Genomic DNA, 18,980 nt, shown 5'->3' on the forward strand with positions numbered 1-18,980 from the left:
CAAGGTCCAAGGCCCTCTCGAGGGGGAGGGGCACTTCTGGAAAAAGGGGGGTGTGCTGGTGGGAGGCTTTGCTTCAATTTTCTCGGTGGGAGGAGCTGTTCTGATTGGAGGCGGCGCAGGCGTCCAGCAAGGCAGATACGCAAATTCTGGCTGCCTTCTTTTGCTGAATTTTTCCTGTGGACGCCTTATTTCCCTCGTTTCCTGCCCATTTTCTGTGCGTGCGTGGAATGGTCCGCAAACGCGGGTTGAGTACCCGACAGACTGATCCGCCTAACAGAAGCAGGCTGTTGGCTCTTGCAGACCGCAGGGAGACTGAGCATGGCGAAGCAAATGCGAGGTGAGGTAAGGTCAGGTAGGTGACGAGAGGCCTGCGGAAACGACGAGACGAACGAGACAGCAAGAGTACGCAACGGCGTGAACAGGGTCTCTTGGCGCTGCGTAGTACTTCTCTTGCAGCTATTCGCAGTCTCTTAAGCCTGTTCTGTCTCCCCGTCGATCCAGGATGATGATGTGCGTTGCGTTCGTGTCGGTATTCGGACCAATCGTCTGGCAATGATCGCAAACCCAGATCGGCTCGCAGCCTAGAGAGAAGCCGTCGCGAGACCCCGATGAGGGGCAGGTGATGGGCCAGCGAGTCGCGTCGTGAGTCACGCCTTTTCTGGCGACTGGCGTCTGCACTTTGGACCCCGCGTCGCGATGGGGTTCGCTCGTAATGACGATAGTGACTGAGGCTCCTATCATTCGACTTCATGCGTTCGATGCAAGCCTCCTAGGCTGCTTCATCCTGTTGGCGCTCTCGAGGAGATGGTGGTGCACTTGGTTGCCGCTGATCGATCGACAATTCTCGTTCCGGCCAGTGAAACCAGCTGAGTCTCTGTCATCAGATCGGTCAGTTTCGACATGATTCCTCCGTCGTCTCCGTTCGCTGGGAGGAACGTCGCGGGCCGCATGGCGATGATTATCACGAACGGGCTGGGGTGTGGTGATGGTGAGTGGTTGAGAGGTGCGGACACCAGAGCAAACATGTCACTGGGAATCCGCTGCGGACGGCAGCTAAGCACGGACTAGACAGCACCGCCCCGCAGGCTAGCGCAGCAGGCACTCCCCTGCAAGGCCTGCGTCAACGTGCCTGTCAAACCCTAAGACGCCAACCACACACGGCGAAAGCTCAAAGTCTGTGCCTCTAAATGCTGACACTCGGAGTCCTCAATTCAACTAGCCAGGGTGATTCTACATACTGGAGGTACATGAAAATACATAACGAAATATGTTGAGGTCAGTCCCGTGGTCCTGTTAGAGAACGCAACTATGCGTCGTAGGTCGACTTCACTGGATGACTGCCTGCTCCGGAGACTCAGTAGTTGCTATCATCATCGTCTCCATTTCTTTCTGGCCCTTCTTAATCGTCACGACAACCTAACCCGGCATTTGGAACAACCAAGGCTTGAATGACTGCCTGGGTGCACATGGTCTATCCATGTGCTGTTGGCTGACTGCCTCACCAACTTCAGTATGTGGAACTTGCTTGGAGACTCAGTAAAGATATCATCATCGTCTCCAATACTCTCTGGTCCTGTTCTTCAGGGCCTTCTTGAGAACCAAGGCGAATCACCGCCTGAATGCACGTGGTCTATCCACACACTGTTGAATGTCTTACGTCCAACTTCAGTACGACCTGTCCCGGAGACTCAGTGAGTTCACCACCATCGTCTCTAATTCTTTCTGGCCCTGCCTCATGGTCTCGCGACGGTCTATCCCATGATTTTGGAAGGGCCGAGGCTTGAATCACCGCCTGGATGCGCATGGTCTGTCCATGTGCTGTTGGCCATGTCCTCACCAACTTCAGTATGTTTGAGCCTTCTCTCATCGGGCCGTCACTCCATGCTTTGAGAAGGGCTGGTGCAGCCATGGTCTATCCATGTGCAGTTGGTTATCTCATTTTCACCAACTTCTGACTAACTAGATTGATGAGAAAAAAGAAGAATGAAACTACGGGATTTACGTCCTCTTATACCTTTTCCGGAGTTGCGACCTTTGGTCAGATCTACTGCGGCGACCATAATGGCTCAATTCAAGAGGAAGGAAAAGTTTGTTAGGAAGGAAAAGGTGAAATGTGACACCAACCATCAGGGCACCTAAATCAAATTACCATGGTCGCTTCAATCAAGGTGCTTTGAGGTCGAGACCTCAGAGCAGGTGTAAAAGCGGCGAATCAAGATGTCCTATTTAGGCAAGTGCCAGGTCTGGCATCCTTGTCGGCGGACTCGAGCCCCCACATTTTCTCCCGTGTAAGTCACTGCAGACTGTCAACGTCGTGCTCAGTCACCCAGTGTCGAAGCAATGAATTCGACCTTGGATTGGGCTACGCCAAGACATGGGAAATTCTGCAGATATCGGTAGACTTTTTTTCGTACTATTTGCAAGTCACATATATGAAGTCTCGAAGTGTATCACCGACCTTCGTGCCTGTCAGGTGTTAAACACAACAGGTATCATGTCTTAGGCATCACGGTGTGTCCTTTACGTGAGGAGATTTCCTCCATATGGAAGCGCTTTCCCTGATTTAAACGTAAGGCACTCCTGTCAGCCCCAAAGGGTGGATGCCGCAACTTCAGCCCTTCCACCTTCTGCAAGCACGGCCCGTGACACCTTGAGACTGGGAAGGCACAAAATGGGAAGCGCTCTTCGTACCTTACTGAATGCAACGGCTGAGTGTGTCAAGCGCGCATCTTGACACGGGTCCACAGAGAACTTCTGGGAAAGAAGCCATGCGGAGAAAGGACGTTCCTGGTTCTAGCCACGGCCACGAGCAGCCGGGCCCGTTCCCATCGGTACGATACCATTGGCGGTGAAGGCACCATCTCGTTAAATCTAGGGACGATGCAGACATGGGAAGATATTTTAACGCAGATAGACCGGAATCATGATATGCAGTAATCTCAATTGATCAATCTCTCCCGAACTTTCATCACATTCAGTGTTCAAATCGCTTCTATGATCTGCTTCCAGAGACTCCTTCCAATATTTGCCCCCATAGCCTCCTTCCATTCTGTTAACCTGCTCTGATCCAGAACCGTCCTGCTTCCTGCCTTCTGTTTCCTGCCTCTTGCCTTCTGCCTCAAGAAAACCACCTTTTGGAAGGAGGTACGGATTTGCACCTGCTCTATCAGCGTCGTTGCAACTGCCCTCACTGTGCTCCTTCCCTTCTTCGGGACGCCGACCACCAAACACCCCAGAACCCTTCGATTATAAAGGACTCCTCCTTTCCCCTCCCCCTCCATCATTTCTTCTATTCAACACCACACCAACAACACGTCGTGGCTCGTATCGGAACTTGTCCTGCATCCTGTATCCCAATCGTCATTCATGTATCCGCCAGCATGTAACCCATTGTCATTCGTGTATCCCCAACATATGTATTCCCCCTTCCTCGAGACTCAGATCATCGACATGCAGGAGTCGGTCTTCATCACAGTCTCAAAGGCCCCCCCGACGACAACCTACAAGCAATCCTTTCCATGATTGTCTTGTACCACGGTGGGGGCAGATGAATTCCAATCGTTCGCTGTCTTGTCTTGGATTCTTGCAACTTACTAACGGCAAAGAAACTTGATGAGATGACACCACTGGTGGCTGGCAGCACGGTACCGTCGAGACCGCTAGGCCTTTCACCAATGAATGAAGGAAACATACTCCCGTCCCAATGTCCAGGTGATGCCCAATGTCCATGAAGCCCCCAGTCCCAAACCTGAACCCCCTTGTGAAATGTGTCCCCGTGATGCCAGGCTCAGCCAAGTCCATGAACAGCCATTGACGTGACCCCAATGGAATCCCCGCCGACTGTGTGTTGGATGTCATCATCGCCCGTGTGAGTTCATCTGCCTACCAGTGACTCTGTCCCATCCGCTCGCTCTCCCCGTCCACGCGCGTCTCGCCACGGAGCCAGAGCAAGCCCAGATTTCGGCCACTCTCCATGAGGTTCCCCGCGGCGAGCGCAGGCGCTGACATGGGAGGGAAGGAGCCAGAAGTGGTGGACAGGCAGGTAGATAGGGAAGAAAAAAAGCCATGGAGGGAGCAGCTGGAAGTGTTGGTCTCCTGCCGCAATCGTATGCGCGCCGAAACAGAAACAGAAGGAAAGAAGAAGCCAGATCCAGGGATCGGACAGGAAACTGCGCAAAACTGGAAGAAATTGTACCTCGCCTACTTACCGTAAAAGTCATCAGCCTGTCGACGTTGTTTCCAACTGAATTGGTGTCAACATCATCTGGCTGCGATATCAACATGCAGCAGACACAGGACAAAACTGAACGTGGGCGGCAAGAGTGCCGTTACCCACATTGTGAATTGTGAAAGAGGGAGACAGACGTTGGTCCGGGTTGGATGGAGAAGGAGGAAAATTTGGAACAGAGTCTGAAGGAAGTTGCAGTTGTCCTTAGCAGTCGAGTGAGAAGGCAGTGGTCCTCCAAGGTTGCCCATGGCCTGGTGCCTTACCTCTGCGAGAGTAAAAGCGGCGGGCGGGCACCGCGCTAGCCCAGGACGTGCCGGTAACAGGTCCAGCGGCAGGCAGGCGCCTGTCACCGTTTCGCCAGAGTGGTCCCTCCCATCTTTCTTTCAACCACAAGTCTTGGCCCCCACGAAGAAGCAAGAGCACCGCGGTGCTGTTGACCTCCAATACCCCCGCAGCCCTTGCCTTCATGTTCCGTGGCAAATCTCGCAGGATTTTGGGAGCTCGGCGAATGAAGCAGGCAGCTGCGGTCCAGCCCCCCAAAGGTGTCCGTCCAAGTACCTTCCAGGTTCCTTTCGTATGTCCCAAAACGGATCCCGAAGTCCGGGCTGAGATTTCTCGGACATGGGAATCCACTCGTTCACCTCGGTGTCTGTCAGCACTCTAGCCAAGGTGTACCGCAGCCCAGGGCCAAGAATCGTATCGTTGGCCTCGCGGGGCCGGAGGGGACCGGAATAAGGCAAGGTAGGTGACGAACGAGCTGAGCAAGACCCTGGTCTCTTCAGTGCTGCTATTCCAAGGATATCGATCCAGCGCGGAATCCTTCGAGGGGGAGGGTACGAATGGGCGTTGTGCGCACTTGCGCGTTGCCCAAAGTAGCCTGCGTTGGCCGGAATCGCGAGAAAGCGTGAGGGACTGCAGGCAGGCAGGCAGCGGGAAATGGGTCGCCTAGTCGCCTCAGGCCCTGGCAACGCAAGATTGGAAGCTGCAGCCTTAAGCTGCACACCATCGCTAGATGGACGGCAACCACCCTTGTCGCCGGCGGTGGGCTCAGCGCTGCGGTCTGCGGGCGCGACGGTGGTGTTGCAGTGTGTTGGCGCTGTTGAAGGTTACGTAAGGTAGGTATTCGGACCAAGGTGTGATGCGTTGGCAAGCAGGACCTTCGCTGCAGAAGGTGTACGTAAGCAGGTGTGCGCTTATATAATGAGCTGATGCTGCAGGCAGACAGGCAGGCGGGTTACCTAACGAGTCCAGACCACCCTTCTAGGTTGATTTGTCGAGATGGTGGTGGTGGGAAGGGTTGCTAGGAGTGATGGGGAGCTGAGGTTCGGAGGTGTGGGAGCCTGGCGTCATGGGAACGGGTTTGGTCTGTCTGCGACTCGCGACGAATCTGCTGACGGGATCCTGTGCCGAAGTCGAGTCACTGAGGCCCCTTTCGCTATTTTTGACACTTTCGCGCTTGTAATAGACTGCTTACTGTCACTGAAATTCGCTCCATTCTCTCATGAGCGTGGAGAGACTAGGTCTCGAAGTGTCAATTTGGTGTCTAGTAATACCCTTGAATTACAGCAGATGGCGTGAAAGAAGTGACCCGTCGAGTCGTCCCCTGACATGACCTCAAAAGAATAGAGAAGAAAAGTCCCCATGAAAAGCAGAGGAAATGCATGCAAACAACAGCCGAAAGACGTGACAAATGAAATGTCGTGAACGAAGGTCAGACTGCAATCTTCTCGGGCCATACCGCACCTGCATGGCGGGATGTCCAATGAAGCATCGCCAGTCGAAGTCTATTGCGTCAAAGACCAATCATGATAGAATCCTACAATCTCCAATGAAAACCTGCATGCATCAAATGTTAGACTTCACCTCTGAAGATGTGCTTGTGGGAAGAGACTTACCACTCGGCTTCCTGTATCGCATATCCAGCCAAACATCCTCCCGCCAAAGAAAGATGATTACTTTCGCTTGAACAGTAATACTAACGTCTTCGCGCATCCATCAGAGATCCGCGAAATGCAAGTCAAAAACATATGTTCATCCCTCCATCCAAGATCCTCTCTCATTCGAATCTCGCATAGCCATTCCGACGCAGAATCCGCTCGTAGGTGCGAAGCCTCTCCTCCTGCTCCTGAATCATGCACCGTTGGTCCTCGATGTCCCTCCGCAGTCTCTTGTTGTGGTCATCGACAACGTCAAACTTGCGCTCCCAGTTGACGATGATCCGTCTCAGCTCCTCGACCTTGTCCGAGACGTAGTGCCTCGAGAGCTCCTTGACCCTCGCAATCAGCGCGTCGCGCTCCCTCTCGATCTTGTGCAGCCGGTGCCGCAGCTTCTCGACCTCGCGGTGGAACTTGCCCGTGTGGCCGCCGGCGTTCTCGAGCGAGCACCGCAGCGCCGCGTTCTCGTCTCGGAGCGCCTGGTTCTCGGCCTGCAGGATGGGCACAATGCCGCCGAGCCGGCGTGCCTCGGCCTCGGCGGCCTGGTAGTTGGCCTTGAGAGAGACGTTCTCGCGGGCGAGGCAGTCGTTGGACTCGCGCAGCTTGCGCTCCCGCTCAACCAGGTCGTTCCACTCATCGCGGCCTAAGTGGCAGCAGTCGTCGCGGCAACAGCGGTGGTGCTGCACCGGCGGCGAGCACTGCGGCTGCTCATAACGAGGGTAACCGTAGTAGTGGTGCGAGCGGGATCGTTTGAGAGAGATGTACTGTGTCCGACCGTCCGGTGCGGTATCAACGTACCAGCGGCGGTTAGACATATGAGTGGTGTGCTTGAGGCGGTGGTGTTTTGGGAGTTTGTCGCACTCGTTGCCCACTTCGGCTGTGGGACGAGGACTGCGACGAGATTCGCAGTCTTTAAGGTTGTTAGGTGTCTTTGTTGTTGTGTATGAAGGCTTTCAACTGATGTTGGAAGCCCTTTGGCTGAAGCTGTGTAAAGTATGGCTTGGGTAGCTGTGTAAGTAGTACGATGATGAAGAGGATAGGTTCGATGATACCGGAAAAGGGAGAGATCGCGGTACTAATATGGAAATCTGCGAGTAAAGACAGTAGACCACAAGGGCTAGGACGATATGCAGGTGATCGGAGCAGAAGACTTAGGGTCTAGGGACGAGCGAGGATTCGTGAGTCGACGGCATGGCCGCAGCGGGAAGCGGGTAAGGCTTGACTTAACGGGGCCATGCGAGGCAGCGCCCTGGCATAGGACTCAACCATCGTCCCGGGAGAGCCATGCCATTTCGGACGGGGAGGGAGGAGGGCGCCTCAAGAATATCGAGTCATCGAGGTGCCCTACTCGAAAGAAGGCAGCGACCACGAGGCTCAAGCGCGTGGGCAGGAGAGGGATGGGTGCCGGTTCGGTGGCTGGCGCGCGGTGAGGTATGCGCGTGTGTGTGGGAGGACTTTGGGGGCAGTAAAGTTGCAAGAAGGTGAGCAGGTTGCGGACGAAGACGACGCCATTTCCTTTATTCTGCCCCTGTTGGTGTCGAGGACCCTGGAGATGGTGAGTAGCAAGTGTCGGGTGTCATAATGCTGACTTGGTTGTGGGATGAACGAGGACTCAGAAGATGTGTGTAGCAGTCATGTAGACATCCTCACAAGTTGGGTGCGGTGAGACCTCGCAGGTCGTTTGGCCGCGAGCGCATGAGGGGGATGTCTCACGCGAAAGGAGGTCATTCGGAACCGGCTCCGGGGCTGTGACGACTTGACGGTCGCCCATCCCAGTCGTTGGGGGGAAGAGTCAGGGATTAGCGAGCGTGAAACGGAAAAACCCCAAAGACCAAGACGCTGCGACTAGGAGACGGTAAGTTTCTTCTTTCATGCAGCTTGGAAATAGAGTACAAAGCGATTCCCTGTAGCGCAGACGCGAGCGTTGACGTTTGGTGATGGTGTTGTTTAGTGGAGAGTTTTGGAGACCAAAGGCGGGATGATGCGCTGCGCAGGTGATTGGAGGGCCCCAAGTCTGCCGTCAGTCCGTGTTTACACTGTCAAGAAATGCCATTTTGGGGACATCAGCACTGTACGTACCCTGCGCTTGGGCTCCCTCCACATTTCTGCTTTCACTGGCTGGGCCAGACCTTGAGCAGAGAGATACGTACCTTTTCCTCTCTCCTTCAACGTCTCGACCAACACCGGTTTCTGACCCTCCATATCCCTCAGGTCGTCGACATAGCCCCGACAAGGCTACCGTTTAACCACCCCAACTCTTTCAACCAGACTCGATACCGGCGCACCCTTCGAGGATTGTCCACTTTGCCTTGACTCCCTCCGACCGCGGCTTTCAGCCCTCACGAGTCCGCGAAACGGTCAGGATGCCATTCCTTCGACAAACAGTCCCTCCCTATTGTGTCTCGACATCGCCGCCTTTGTGAGGCAACCGGAAGCGTCCAGAACTTTCTCAACAAGACTCATAGTCTCTGGTGGCTTGATGTTTGGGTGCCCTCCGCTACCTGATTGGGACCAGAATGGTCTCGTTGCCTTGTGCGGGTGGCAAGCGTGTGGTGGACTGCGCCGACGGTGTAAGTGGTGCGATGAAGACCGGTCTGCGAACTCATGCGAGATGAGCCACATCGTCGTCTTTCCCCGCACTGAACAGGTGGCCCTTGCTTGTGCTTACACGGCCCGAAGCTGAGGCTGAGGTCGAGCGCGTTTTCCTGCACTTTGATGCGCGACATCACACGAAGCTATCACGGGGATCGATGATGCTTATTTTTGGACCGCAGAATGGCTTGGCTGGTATTGCTGTGCGTGAGAAAACAACTGCTTGGCTTGGCGAGTTGGAATCATGTTCAATTGCCTCGCTGCCACGGGTACAGCAGCCGGCCTGACGAAAAGCTGACGGAACCTCTCGAGCGAGGAGGTTGCAATTCTTCATGCCACAAGTGGGTGTATTGCTGCTGACAAGGTTGGAAGGAATTAGAGCAGAACGCTCACAGCCTTCTCCAACTTAAGTATATCTTGGGAGCGGCCCTTTTAAATCATTTGGGGTTACACTTGATGCTGACAAAAAAGACTCTTCTCTTATGCCCAAGGATCTGTCTGGGAGCAACACCTCCGTCGTATCATTCATGGAGACGTTTCGAGAGACCTATTGTGGAACGGCTGTCTTCCACAGTGCTCATCGATGAGTAGAAGTAATGTTCAGGTCTGTTTGTCTGCACCTCTTTACAACAGTTCGGAGCAAGTGCTCTACTCTGAAATAACGCCCGCCATTTTGTGTCCAGAACATCTCTAACCCAAAGAACCATCCCTGACCAGCCTCAAATGGCAGCATTCACACCCCAAACGCCGCCACCAGGCCATCCATACCCATAATCCCCATTACCATATCCGTTCCCATGCCCGTTCCCATACGGATCACCGCCCAGTGCCCCTCTCCTGCCCATCCCCCGCGGCCCCATCCGGTTATGCTCCAAACAAATCGTCGGATCCTCCCCCTCGAGCTCCACGACCCTCGTGCACCCAGGCCGCCGGCACCGCGCGTGGCTTCGGCAGAAGTGCGTGTCGCCCTCGGCCCTCAGCGGGCACTGCTCGTGCCGGCAGGCGTGGCCGTTACAGAACGCCGACATGAGCAGCTCCGCGGCGCGGTCACCGCCTAGCACCGCGTACATGGGGTCGTAGTTCATGTGTGTCCGGCGGTGCGGACACGTCGGCACGGCGCACTTGTGCTGCGCGCAGAGCGCCGAGCCAAAGAGGGCGCGCTCGTTGCGGCAGGGCCGCCAGCTGCAGAGGTGGCTGGCGCAGAGCTCCGTGTTGTCGACGACGCGCACGTCGCAGCCTTCTCTCCTGCACCGGGTGATGGAGTCTGGGCCGATGTCAGTTTACCTATATCAGTAAGTATGTTGAGAGATACTCACGCTCCTCGCAGTGCAAACCAATATTCTCCCCATCGATCCTTCGGAACCGATCACATCCCGGCGTGGTACAAGCCCGATGCCTATCGCAGTAGTTGTTATGCTCACCATGCCTCGGACATCCCGGCCGTCCACACTGATGCTCCCGACAATACTCCCCCAACCACCTCCTCCACCGACAGTCCCGACTCTTACACGTATGATCTTTACACCACTGCGCGCCCTCCTCCCGATGGTCTCTGGCCCGCAGACAGCCCGCCTCGACACAAGTATGTGCGCCACAGACCCCGTCCGCACTCATCGGGTCCCGCGCCCCGTCGCAGCCGCCCTCGGCCTCCCAGCGGCAGTAGTGGGCGCCGCAGTGCTTTGAGGGCACGCCGTCGGCGCGGACGTGGGCGAACTGCCGGCAGCCGGCGGTGTGGCACATGCGGTGGCGGTCGCAGAAGCGCGAGGGGTCGTGGGGGTCGCCGGAGGCGCCTGGGCAGGCGGCGAAGCAGGCCAGCGCGGCGCACGTGTGCGAGGCGCAGTGGGTGCTGCCGCCTGGAGCGCGGGGGGATGTGCAGTCAGGCCGGACGCAGCGGTGGTCTTGGCAGTAGCGGAGGTCGACGTCGCCTTGGTGGATGCGTTCGTTTTTGCAGCCTTGTTGGAGGCAGTTGTCTGGGAGGGTGTGTTAGCGGGATGTTGGAGGAGGGTGGGAAAAGGGGGTATACGGAATTGGGCGCAGAATTGGTATTCCTTGGGATCGTAGGATTTGACGTAGTTTGTGCAGCGTTGACCGTTCATTATGCCGGTGCAGAGAAGGTCTGGACGATGGTCAGCTGGGCTGTTGAAGCAAAGAGTATGAAGGAAGTGAGAAGCATGAGGTGATACGATGGAGAGAAGGCCGTGAATGATTGAGTGAGAGGATTGAAAAGGGGTTCAAGGGCAAGTACGCTGGGTGCAGTATCCACGGCTATTGGTCTTCACATTCGTGCAAGCAGCGCCGTTATCAATCTTCTTGCAGCAGTGGATCTTGCAAAAGGGCGAGGCGAAGCGGGCGCCGTCCCTGGTCAAGGTGACTCTGGCATAGGGGCAGCGGAGGCCCATGGGGTGGGCAAAGCTGCAGAGCCGGGCAAGCTCCTGCGGAGTCAGGCGTTTCTTTTTGCTGAAGGCCATGCTGGGCAATCAGATTGGCAAAGAGATTGTGAGTTTGGTCAAAGTTTGGGAGTGATTAGGTTCAAGTTGTCGAGAGTTGCTTCAGGAGGCAGAGGTAAGCAGGCTGCTTGGGGATTGCGGGTTTAAAAACAGTCATACGCCTCCTCAACCTCGCCAAATGTCGGTGAGCAGGCACCCGTGAGGCATTGCGATGATGTTACAGAGACAAGAGGCATACCAGGGGATCGGCGAGAGGCAAACTGGCGTGACGTGGTAAGGCAGCCCACCCCTTCAGCGGGAGCACGAGGGGCGGTGTCGCGTATGTGAGGCTCCGTGAAAAATGATAAGACGCACCGGTTTATCAGAAACGGGCCTTGTGATTCAAGGGTAAAGAGAGAACAAGAATGCTCGAGGCGTACGAGGCTTCTTGGGTAAGGTGATGTATGTTTGGCCGATTGCCTAAGGGCGGTGTGCCTCATGGAGGTTGTACGGGATGCTGATACCCGTTTCTCGTGGGACGTTGACGGGCTTTCCGGAGGAAAGATGAGACAGGTCAGATGTTTGCTCGACGCGAGATGGAGACAGGATGATGAATGCCGTTGCCGTCGTCGTCTTCGTTGTCTTTGTCGTTCCTCATCGTCCAGCTAGACTTGATCATAAACCTGAAACATCAGGCAGATGTGCTGTTCCTGCTTCCACGAAAGCTGCTTCATAGAAGCTACTGGAGTCACGGTTAACATACTTATCCTTCCGCTTGCGTCTTTGGTAAGACCGGAAATTGGCAGGACGCGTTCGATCTGTCATTATATGAAGTCCCGCTGCGGAAGGGGTTGTCGGCGAGCAGACATAGCAATGGGCACATATTTGGACTGCCTAATGACCATCATACAGAACGAATTTCTTGTACTCGCGATGCCCGAACGAATGCTCATTTCTAACAACCTGTCTAGGGAGTATCAATGTTCACAAACTTCGGCAAGCTGTGCATCTTAGAAGCAAGTGTACCACGCCTAACCTATAAACCCCAATCAGATGAACGGATGTCCAGACCATATGATGAACCGGATAATAGACATCTCAGCATCCTCAAAGAATGCGTTGTAATGATCACCATTCTCGCCAATAAGCGGCTTAACCCGTCGATTCTCACAGCCATCCATCGCGAGTGGTTTGAAACAATCACCGAGAACAACCAGAGCATCGTTCCTCGATATCGAAGCGGCATGGTGAAGAACAATACCCTTCGCCTTCTTCCGTACTTCGTCATATGGGTGGTCTCGACAAACATCAGGCATGGTGCCCAACACATCCGCCGCGCTGACGATCGACTCCATCAACCCTCTTATATGCCCACGTTGGACAAAATCGTTGCAGAATTTTGCTTTGCTGCCGTGAACGTCACGAATGTGTTTGTACCGGCTTTCGGTGGAAATCTTGGTGCGTATCTTCTTGAGCTTGGGATGGTCCAAGTCTGGAAAGCAACCGGCTTTGTAATTCATGAGTCCGAGGAGTCGGCAGCAAACAGAGAGATGGTGACGAGGCTTCACATTGGGCTGTGAAATCCTCAGGATGAATTCGTCGACTTCCAAGTCTAGGTCGCTTCCGATGACAACGAGCGGGGTGGGATCTTGTATGTTGGGTTTGCTGCTGATTCTCAGACCCAAATTTTGAATCCTTTCGGCGATGGCGTACAAACGTATATCAGTCGAAGCAGAAAGAAACACCTTGCCGATTGATGGATTGGCTGTGAAAAGAATGGCAGTAACCGCTAGAAGGTTTACTGTGAATTCCCCTGTTATGCTGACGAGACCAAGACGGGTGCGGTTAGTCACGTAGTTGAAGTATTGATCTCGAGTATCGGAGGGAGCTTCCCATTTGAGCGCTTTGAGGTAAGCGTCCGGTATGCCACCGACGAGGTCAAAATTTGGAAGCTCGAGTGTTGTGTCACCAATCGGGCCAGACGTGCCCCCGACGAGTAGCTCTTTTAGCAAACGATTGGCCGCCCGATCCTCGGCAGACCTTTGAGATAGGTCGGTTTCAAACACATCCTTCACGGCGGCAACCCGTTGAATGTAAAGCTTGCGGTCGATGTTAAAATGAAGTCGAGCCGTGGTGGCTTCGTTCAAAGAGGCCACAAGAGAGGCTAAATCTCTATGTGCTTCAGCTTCAGGTGGGTCAATCGAGATGGATAGTCTTCCTCCAGGCGTCTTGTCCACGTCGCGTGACACAGTACCTTTGTATTGAGAAACCTGACCATCTTTGTGGACGGCTAACGTGACTTGGGTACCGTTTTTGGTCAGATGGGGAACCGACATCCACAACGTCGACAGCTGTTTTCATGTTATTAGAGAACCAGTCCAGATGGAGGCAGAGACAGATACATACCATAGCGGGGTCGGTGAATTTCGCATCCGCCGTCACTTGTGTTCCCTTTGGTTCGAAGTGGACTTCGCAAGGACTTTCAGCAAGCTGGTTCACATGTCGATTGACCCAAAGCTCTTCTTGTAAGACTGATTTTGTTAAGGCATTGAATGCGTTGGAAGCGGTTTGGTAGCATCTCCTTGCAGCGACCTTCTCGTCAGGTTTCTTGATAATTTGGTTTGTGTCGGGATCGATCACCCAGTCGTGTCTAGACAAGGCTGCGTCAGCTTGGGCTTCTTCAATATTGGACGACAGCGCAACAGTCTCCATCGGCGGAAAACGCACCTGTCACCATTCTGGCCACTCTGAGGTGAAACATCCAGTTGAAGACCAAATTGAGATGATATTGCGGAAGAGTGACGACTGTCAATCACGAGATTGAAATTCTTCTCTCTCATTATGTCTCGGAGGGATCGGAAGCCATTTATCTTGTCGTCGAGTCCACCAAGCTCCAATGAACCCGGGGCTTCCCGCCTGAAGAGCAAGCCGAGTCCCTCCACAACAGGGGAGGATTCTGAACGTAGGCACACCAAGATGTAGCTTCGGGGAGAATTTGTGTTGAAGAATCTCCCGTGGTGCTCTTGGGGTAGTGGTTGGGTGGTGTATGTCCAAGTTCCGACTGGGAATTCGAGTTCGATGGCCATCTTCTCCCATGGGTCATGTGGCTCGTAATGGTATGTCTCAACGTTGTCCTAACGTCGTTGCAGATAAATTTTCAGTACGAGTCGATTTTGACCTGGGTAGGCGCAAAGGCGCGTCTCAAGTTGTCCCTGAAAGCCGAAGTTGAAGCCGCCAAGCAGGACTCCGTCCTCAGGGAAAAGGATAGCGCAATCATATCCGACGAAGAAGTTTCTTGGGTACGCCATTTTCCTATTGTGCCTTATGGTCAGAATGATTGCTCAGTATTTTCTCTACAGCTGGTGCGACTTGCAGATGTACGTGCGACCGTCTTTGCCGCCAGTCGAGACGGAGGGAACTAGAATCGGTGATGAAGGATTGTCAAATATCTGACGTGACTGTTGAGGCAGAACGATGTTGATCGAAGCCAATAAACAAAACTGAGACTGTTGCAATTTGCTGTGCTTTGTTTGGCGAAGGAATCCGGAAAACTGATATCGTGACGCTAACAATGGCCAAGTTGCAGATGGTGTTTTGACGAGACGTTGAAAGGGAAAGATGTAAGAAGAACCAGAGGGATCATTGGGTTTCCAGGCTCCGCTAAGGCCGCCCAGATAATAAGGAAGGTCCAGTCCATAGCTTTTGAGCGCAAGATTATGAAAGGCGGTTTAAGGTGAAGGAAAAGGCGCGACCAGTAGGGCTCTCTGCCATCGTACGGTCCCAAATGATGTATCAGGGTAGGCAATCATATTCGTGCCTGCCTCAGGTATGAACACTATACCTTCCTCACTCAAGGCTGCTAGCAATGGTTCTTTGTCTTGTGGTCGGTGCGGTTCATGTCATGATCTGCCTTTGATTATGGAAAGAGCGATTTGATCCGAGAGGCGCCTCGCGCCTTTACTCTTGAGGGTGTGCTTATCGCGCCACCTTGTAGCAGTGATCCAATCACCTCGAAACGTGCTCGGAACGAAGAAGGTCCTCACTAAAAGGAAAAACTCCTCCCAAATCAGAACGACCTCAAAACCGGAGAAGGTATTTAGCAGCGTGGTTGCTTGCGCCAATCTCACCCCCAACCTCACACTCAACGCACTTTCTGCTCCCTCTTGCCCACGAATTTTTCTGCAACGCAACTGAAAATCGCAGAAAGAAATTTTTTTTCAACAATTTGCATTTTCCGAGTCCGCTGATCGGTCGCAAACTTTTCTCCCCGCCGATCACTGGTTCAATCCCGATCCCTCACCTTACCTTCCTACCACATACCTACCAGACCCACCCAGTTGTTGCAGCTCTCATCTCCTCTTGCCATCCTCTTTTTGTTTGCTTGGTGGTGATTTATCTCGACTTCCATTTCAAGCACTCTTCTCATCGGTGTCGCCTTCTCACTTGTACTCGGGCGGCAAGATGCCTCGGCCTCCTCGCCTGCCACGCTCGTCGCGGCCACGCCACAACAACCAGAACCGACCTTCGGCAATCACAGAGTATCACCCATGTGGAATCCTTCGTCATGGAAGCTACGAAGTTATTGGAGGCCAGAAGATAGGCTTCCCCGACAGAATCGAGACTGATTTTGTCGCCAACCCTGGTGGCAGTGGCCGAGCATATGTCGGGATCCGTTTCCGCTTCCCGCGGCACTTGGAGAACCAGTCCTTTTCTAGGACCAAAGACGTATTTTCGATAGTTCTAAGATTCCCGGCTGGAACATTCTGTATGTCCATCGAGAATCTTTCTCGAGGTACCTTCGATTTGATTTCGCCGCGCGAAGAGACCAACGACCTAGCTATCATCAACCTCAGCCTCGGTGATGGCCAGACTGCCTCAGTCGATGGTCTTGGACCGGCACTCCGTGAAGAGACGGATCTCATTGACAGCTACATTAACGTGAACCAGGAAGCTCGGGGCTGGAAGACCTTGCGCGACATCTTCAGCCAACGTCAGTTTCGAATTCTGGCGAGGCGTGGGGTTCAGTCGTCGACCGCACTGGAGAAGTTCGCGTTCTTTCCCAGCTCTCAAAACCACCCTTACAGCCATGTGTCAGTATTTTCATCTTCGGCTTGATACCTCTTTGCGAAACTGACTCTCTTACCTAGTCATCATTGGGATTTAAGCCGCTATAACCATCAGATTCCGGCCAACTCCAGTAAGACGCAGTATCCAGAAAAGTTCGAATTCGACAACACCGAAGATGCCCTCACAACCATGACCCAGTCTGTGGTCCAAGATGCGTACTGGTTTTACGTCGACGTTCGAGAGATCCGAGGCATTCGGCAGCGCGCCTTCTTCTTGAAACAAGGTTCTCGCTCAACTGAGGATACCGACTCCTTCTTCGTCTTGATGACATTGACACCTGATATTGTGCGTTTTTCTTTTGAAGTCTGTCGTTGAAGAATCATCTAATCCTGGTCCAGACGACTCGTTTCAGCAAATCCGTCAAGCGCATCACCAAACTCGGCCGCACGGTACGAATCTCGTTCAGAAAGCCCCCAGCCCCAGGCACAAGGAGAAGAGACGGTATGGTGGACAGAGACGATCTCTTCTGGGAGGGTATAATCAGACCGACCTATGCTGTCCAGATCAAACACAAGCACAGTCTGGTACTTCACGCAAAGCGCCCGTCCAACCCGGAATCAGCTGCATTTGCTATCCGCGACTACAAGATCAAGACTTGGTCACCAGAGTCTGAGTCAGACGACTAGATGCACGTCTGGCTCGATTTTGGTGACGGCACGAATGTCGCTCGGCGCCGTGTCGATGCAGTCAACAACGCCCTCTCTGTGGCCGACCCAGAGGTGGAATCGCCGTCGGACGAGATGGACAACAATTGCCAGGACGACACACCAGAGAGACTTTATCATCGAAAGCTTTATGGCAGTTTCCTTCGCGACTTCTTCGTGGGTCGTGGTCTGGGCAACACGCTCCTCAACCCGCCTATGATGGACTCTGGCGATGTTGGCACCCATGGTCTTAGCCTCAGCGAGCCGTCGTTGGTCGCCCCAAAAGTCGACATACTTGGACCAATCAATGCTGCATACCGCGAGGCTCTTTTGGAGATGCTGAAGCCGGGATCACGCGAGACGTACAAATCATATCTGGAATATGTTGTTCTCGGTCTCGTCGGTATTTTCGGGGAGGTGGAGTCGTGTACTTCAGAAGTTCTCGCCGTCACTGCTTTGCTGTACATGGGCAACCCCGATATCAAGACTGTCCATGCTGCAGCTTGGAGGAATGAAGACGTCACCAAGTTCGCTCGCTGCTTGCATAGCACCGCCTCAACTGTTGTCCGGTCGATGAAGGATAAGTATACTTCGGCAGCTCAGCCTCACATTCCTCTCATCGTCCGCGGTTGTAACATTCATTCTGAGGTGGAGTCCTTTATCAAAATGATCCAGGGCGATCTCTTGATCTGGGATCCAAGGCATTGGAGCCGACCCTTTTCGCTCTGCGAGTGGCTTCTCAAGATTGTGCAGCATGATGAATTTGACTTGGACCAGCTGGACCGTCCTGAACTGCTTGAAATCCGTCACAAGTGGAAGACCAGCGCTGACTACGCTGGCCTGCGCGCTTTTGTTAACCACGATATCGAGTTCTGGCAGGTCAAGGAGTTTGATCCTACTCACTACCCTGACAACCAGCCGCAGACCGCCACCCTTGCCGACTTTCTTTCCGAGAAGCTCACCATTGACCAGGACGAAGAAAAGGACAAAGACTCTTCAAGCTCGGATGCCACACTCAATGAGGAGAGTGTCGAGGAAGAAGAAGGGCTTAGCGCTGAGGAGCAAGCTGCCAGATTGAAGAAGGAGGTCTGGCCCCACAAACTGATCCAGCTTCTCATGGTCGACATCCTGGACGTCGCTGATGCGCTCTGCACGACACCCCATGTATCTCGAGACGTTCCCTACGACAAGTTCTGGAGGTCCGCCGGTGCGGTCGTCTTCGACGAGGCCACCCATCTCTCCAAGTCAGACGCCGTGATCGTGTGGGGCAACACGATGAGGCCTTGTGCAATGGCCGGCAAAGAAGGCCAGACTCCTTGGAGCGGAATCGATCCCTTCAAGACGCATGAGGACGGACCACACAAGGGCGACTACTATAACCGCTTCGGACCCGAGGCCAAGGTCTCTGCTCTGGAATTCATGCGCACAACGGGATGGCCGTGCTTCGAGGCGGCGTCGTCGGATATGCCCAAGTTCGGTGAGGATATGAACTCGTTCGATAATGTTGATGGAGGTTGGTGAGGCGGATTTGTAGGTAGTACTCGCTGGACATGCGTTGGAATTAAGACGCGACTTTGCGTAGTCTTTTTTTTGTTCGATAGATGAAAATGGCTGTCTGTATTGCATTTTCCAAGAATCCTGCGTGACTTGTTTGAAGTGAGGTGTTTTCTAGTGACGAGCTCGGTCGAGCGCAGGAGAAGTCTCGGATCGATTGCTGGGGATACCCCCAAGACGCTCGCGATCAATCGCGGCTCTACCAGGCCCACGAAAAGCGAGAGACTCTTTATATTATATCATTAACATGCGTTCGCGTTTCATCCACTTTACTGCACTAATTTGCTGTTTTTATTCGTTCCCTATCGCTATGCAGTAATCTTCTTATCCCTGACTTGAAGGCGCTTTTTCTCCATCCGTCGCGCCTACCCCTTTTTTCTCTCTGTCATTCGTGGTATCATGAGCAAACAAGAAAATCGCTTTTGGTGCCGCCCCTGCTTTTTCTTTCCCTCTGTAAACTTTTGTTTTTTTGGTT

General features: G+C 53.7%; 5 protein-coding genes across 5 annotated transcripts; 2 read left to right on the forward strand and 3 right to left on the reverse strand.

Moving 5' to 3' along the window:
* Window positions 1-6,284: 6,284 nt before the first annotated feature.
* CGCS363_v003132 (uncharacterized protein) lies at window positions 6,285-6,977 on the reverse strand (the record flags this gene model as incomplete). The annotated part of the gene is made up of 1 exon (XM_036634981.1): window positions 6,285-6,977. The coding sequence occupies one exon, from the start codon at window positions 6,975-6,977 to the stop codon at window positions 6,285-6,287; it is 693 nt and encodes a 230-aa protein (XP_036499108.1).
* Window positions 6,978-9,473: 2,496 nt separating this feature from the next.
* Window positions 9,474-11,222, reverse strand: CGCS363_v003133 (uncharacterized protein; the record flags this gene model as incomplete). The annotated part of the gene is made up of 4 exons (XM_036634982.1): window positions 9,474-10,018; window positions 10,365-10,724; window positions 10,778-10,870; window positions 11,000-11,222. The coding sequence occupies 4 exons, from the start codon at window positions 11,220-11,222 to the stop codon at window positions 9,474-9,476; spliced, it is 1,221 nt and encodes a 406-aa protein (XP_036499107.1).
* A 1,007-nt stretch (window positions 11,223-12,229) lies between these two features.
* Window positions 12,230-13,892, reverse strand: CGCS363_v003134 (uncharacterized protein; the record flags this gene model as incomplete). Its single annotated transcript, XM_036634983.1, has 2 exons — window positions 12,230-13,531; window positions 13,587-13,892. The coding sequence occupies 2 exons, from the start codon at window positions 13,890-13,892 to the stop codon at window positions 12,230-12,232; spliced, it is 1,608 nt and encodes a 535-aa protein (XP_036499106.1).
* Window positions 13,893-15,641: 1,749 nt separating this feature from the next.
* On the forward strand, window positions 15,642-16,933 carry CGCS363_v003135 (uncharacterized protein; the record flags this gene model as incomplete). The annotated part of the gene is made up of 3 exons (XM_036634984.1): window positions 15,642-16,270; window positions 16,328-16,592; window positions 16,646-16,933. 3 exons carry the CDS (start codon window positions 15,642-15,644, stop codon window positions 16,931-16,933), a joined length of 1,182 nt encoding a protein of 393 aa, XP_036499105.1.
* Window positions 16,934-17,170: 237 nt separating this feature from the next.
* On the forward strand, window positions 17,171-18,472 carry CGCS363_v003136 (uncharacterized protein; the record flags this gene model as incomplete). Its single annotated transcript, XM_036634985.1, has 1 exon — window positions 17,171-18,472. One exon carries the CDS (start codon window positions 17,171-17,173, stop codon window positions 18,470-18,472), a length of 1,302 nt encoding a protein of 433 aa, XP_036499104.1.
* Between the last annotated feature and the right edge of the window lie 508 nt (window positions 18,473-18,980).

Source organism: Colletotrichum siamense (assembly GCF_013390195.1).
Source record: "Colletotrichum siamense strain Cg363 chromosome Unknown KSG_Cg363_contig02, whole genome shotgun sequence".
NCBI classification, from domain to species: domain Eukaryota; kingdom Fungi; phylum Ascomycota; class Sordariomycetes; order Glomerellales; family Glomerellaceae; genus Colletotrichum; species Colletotrichum siamense.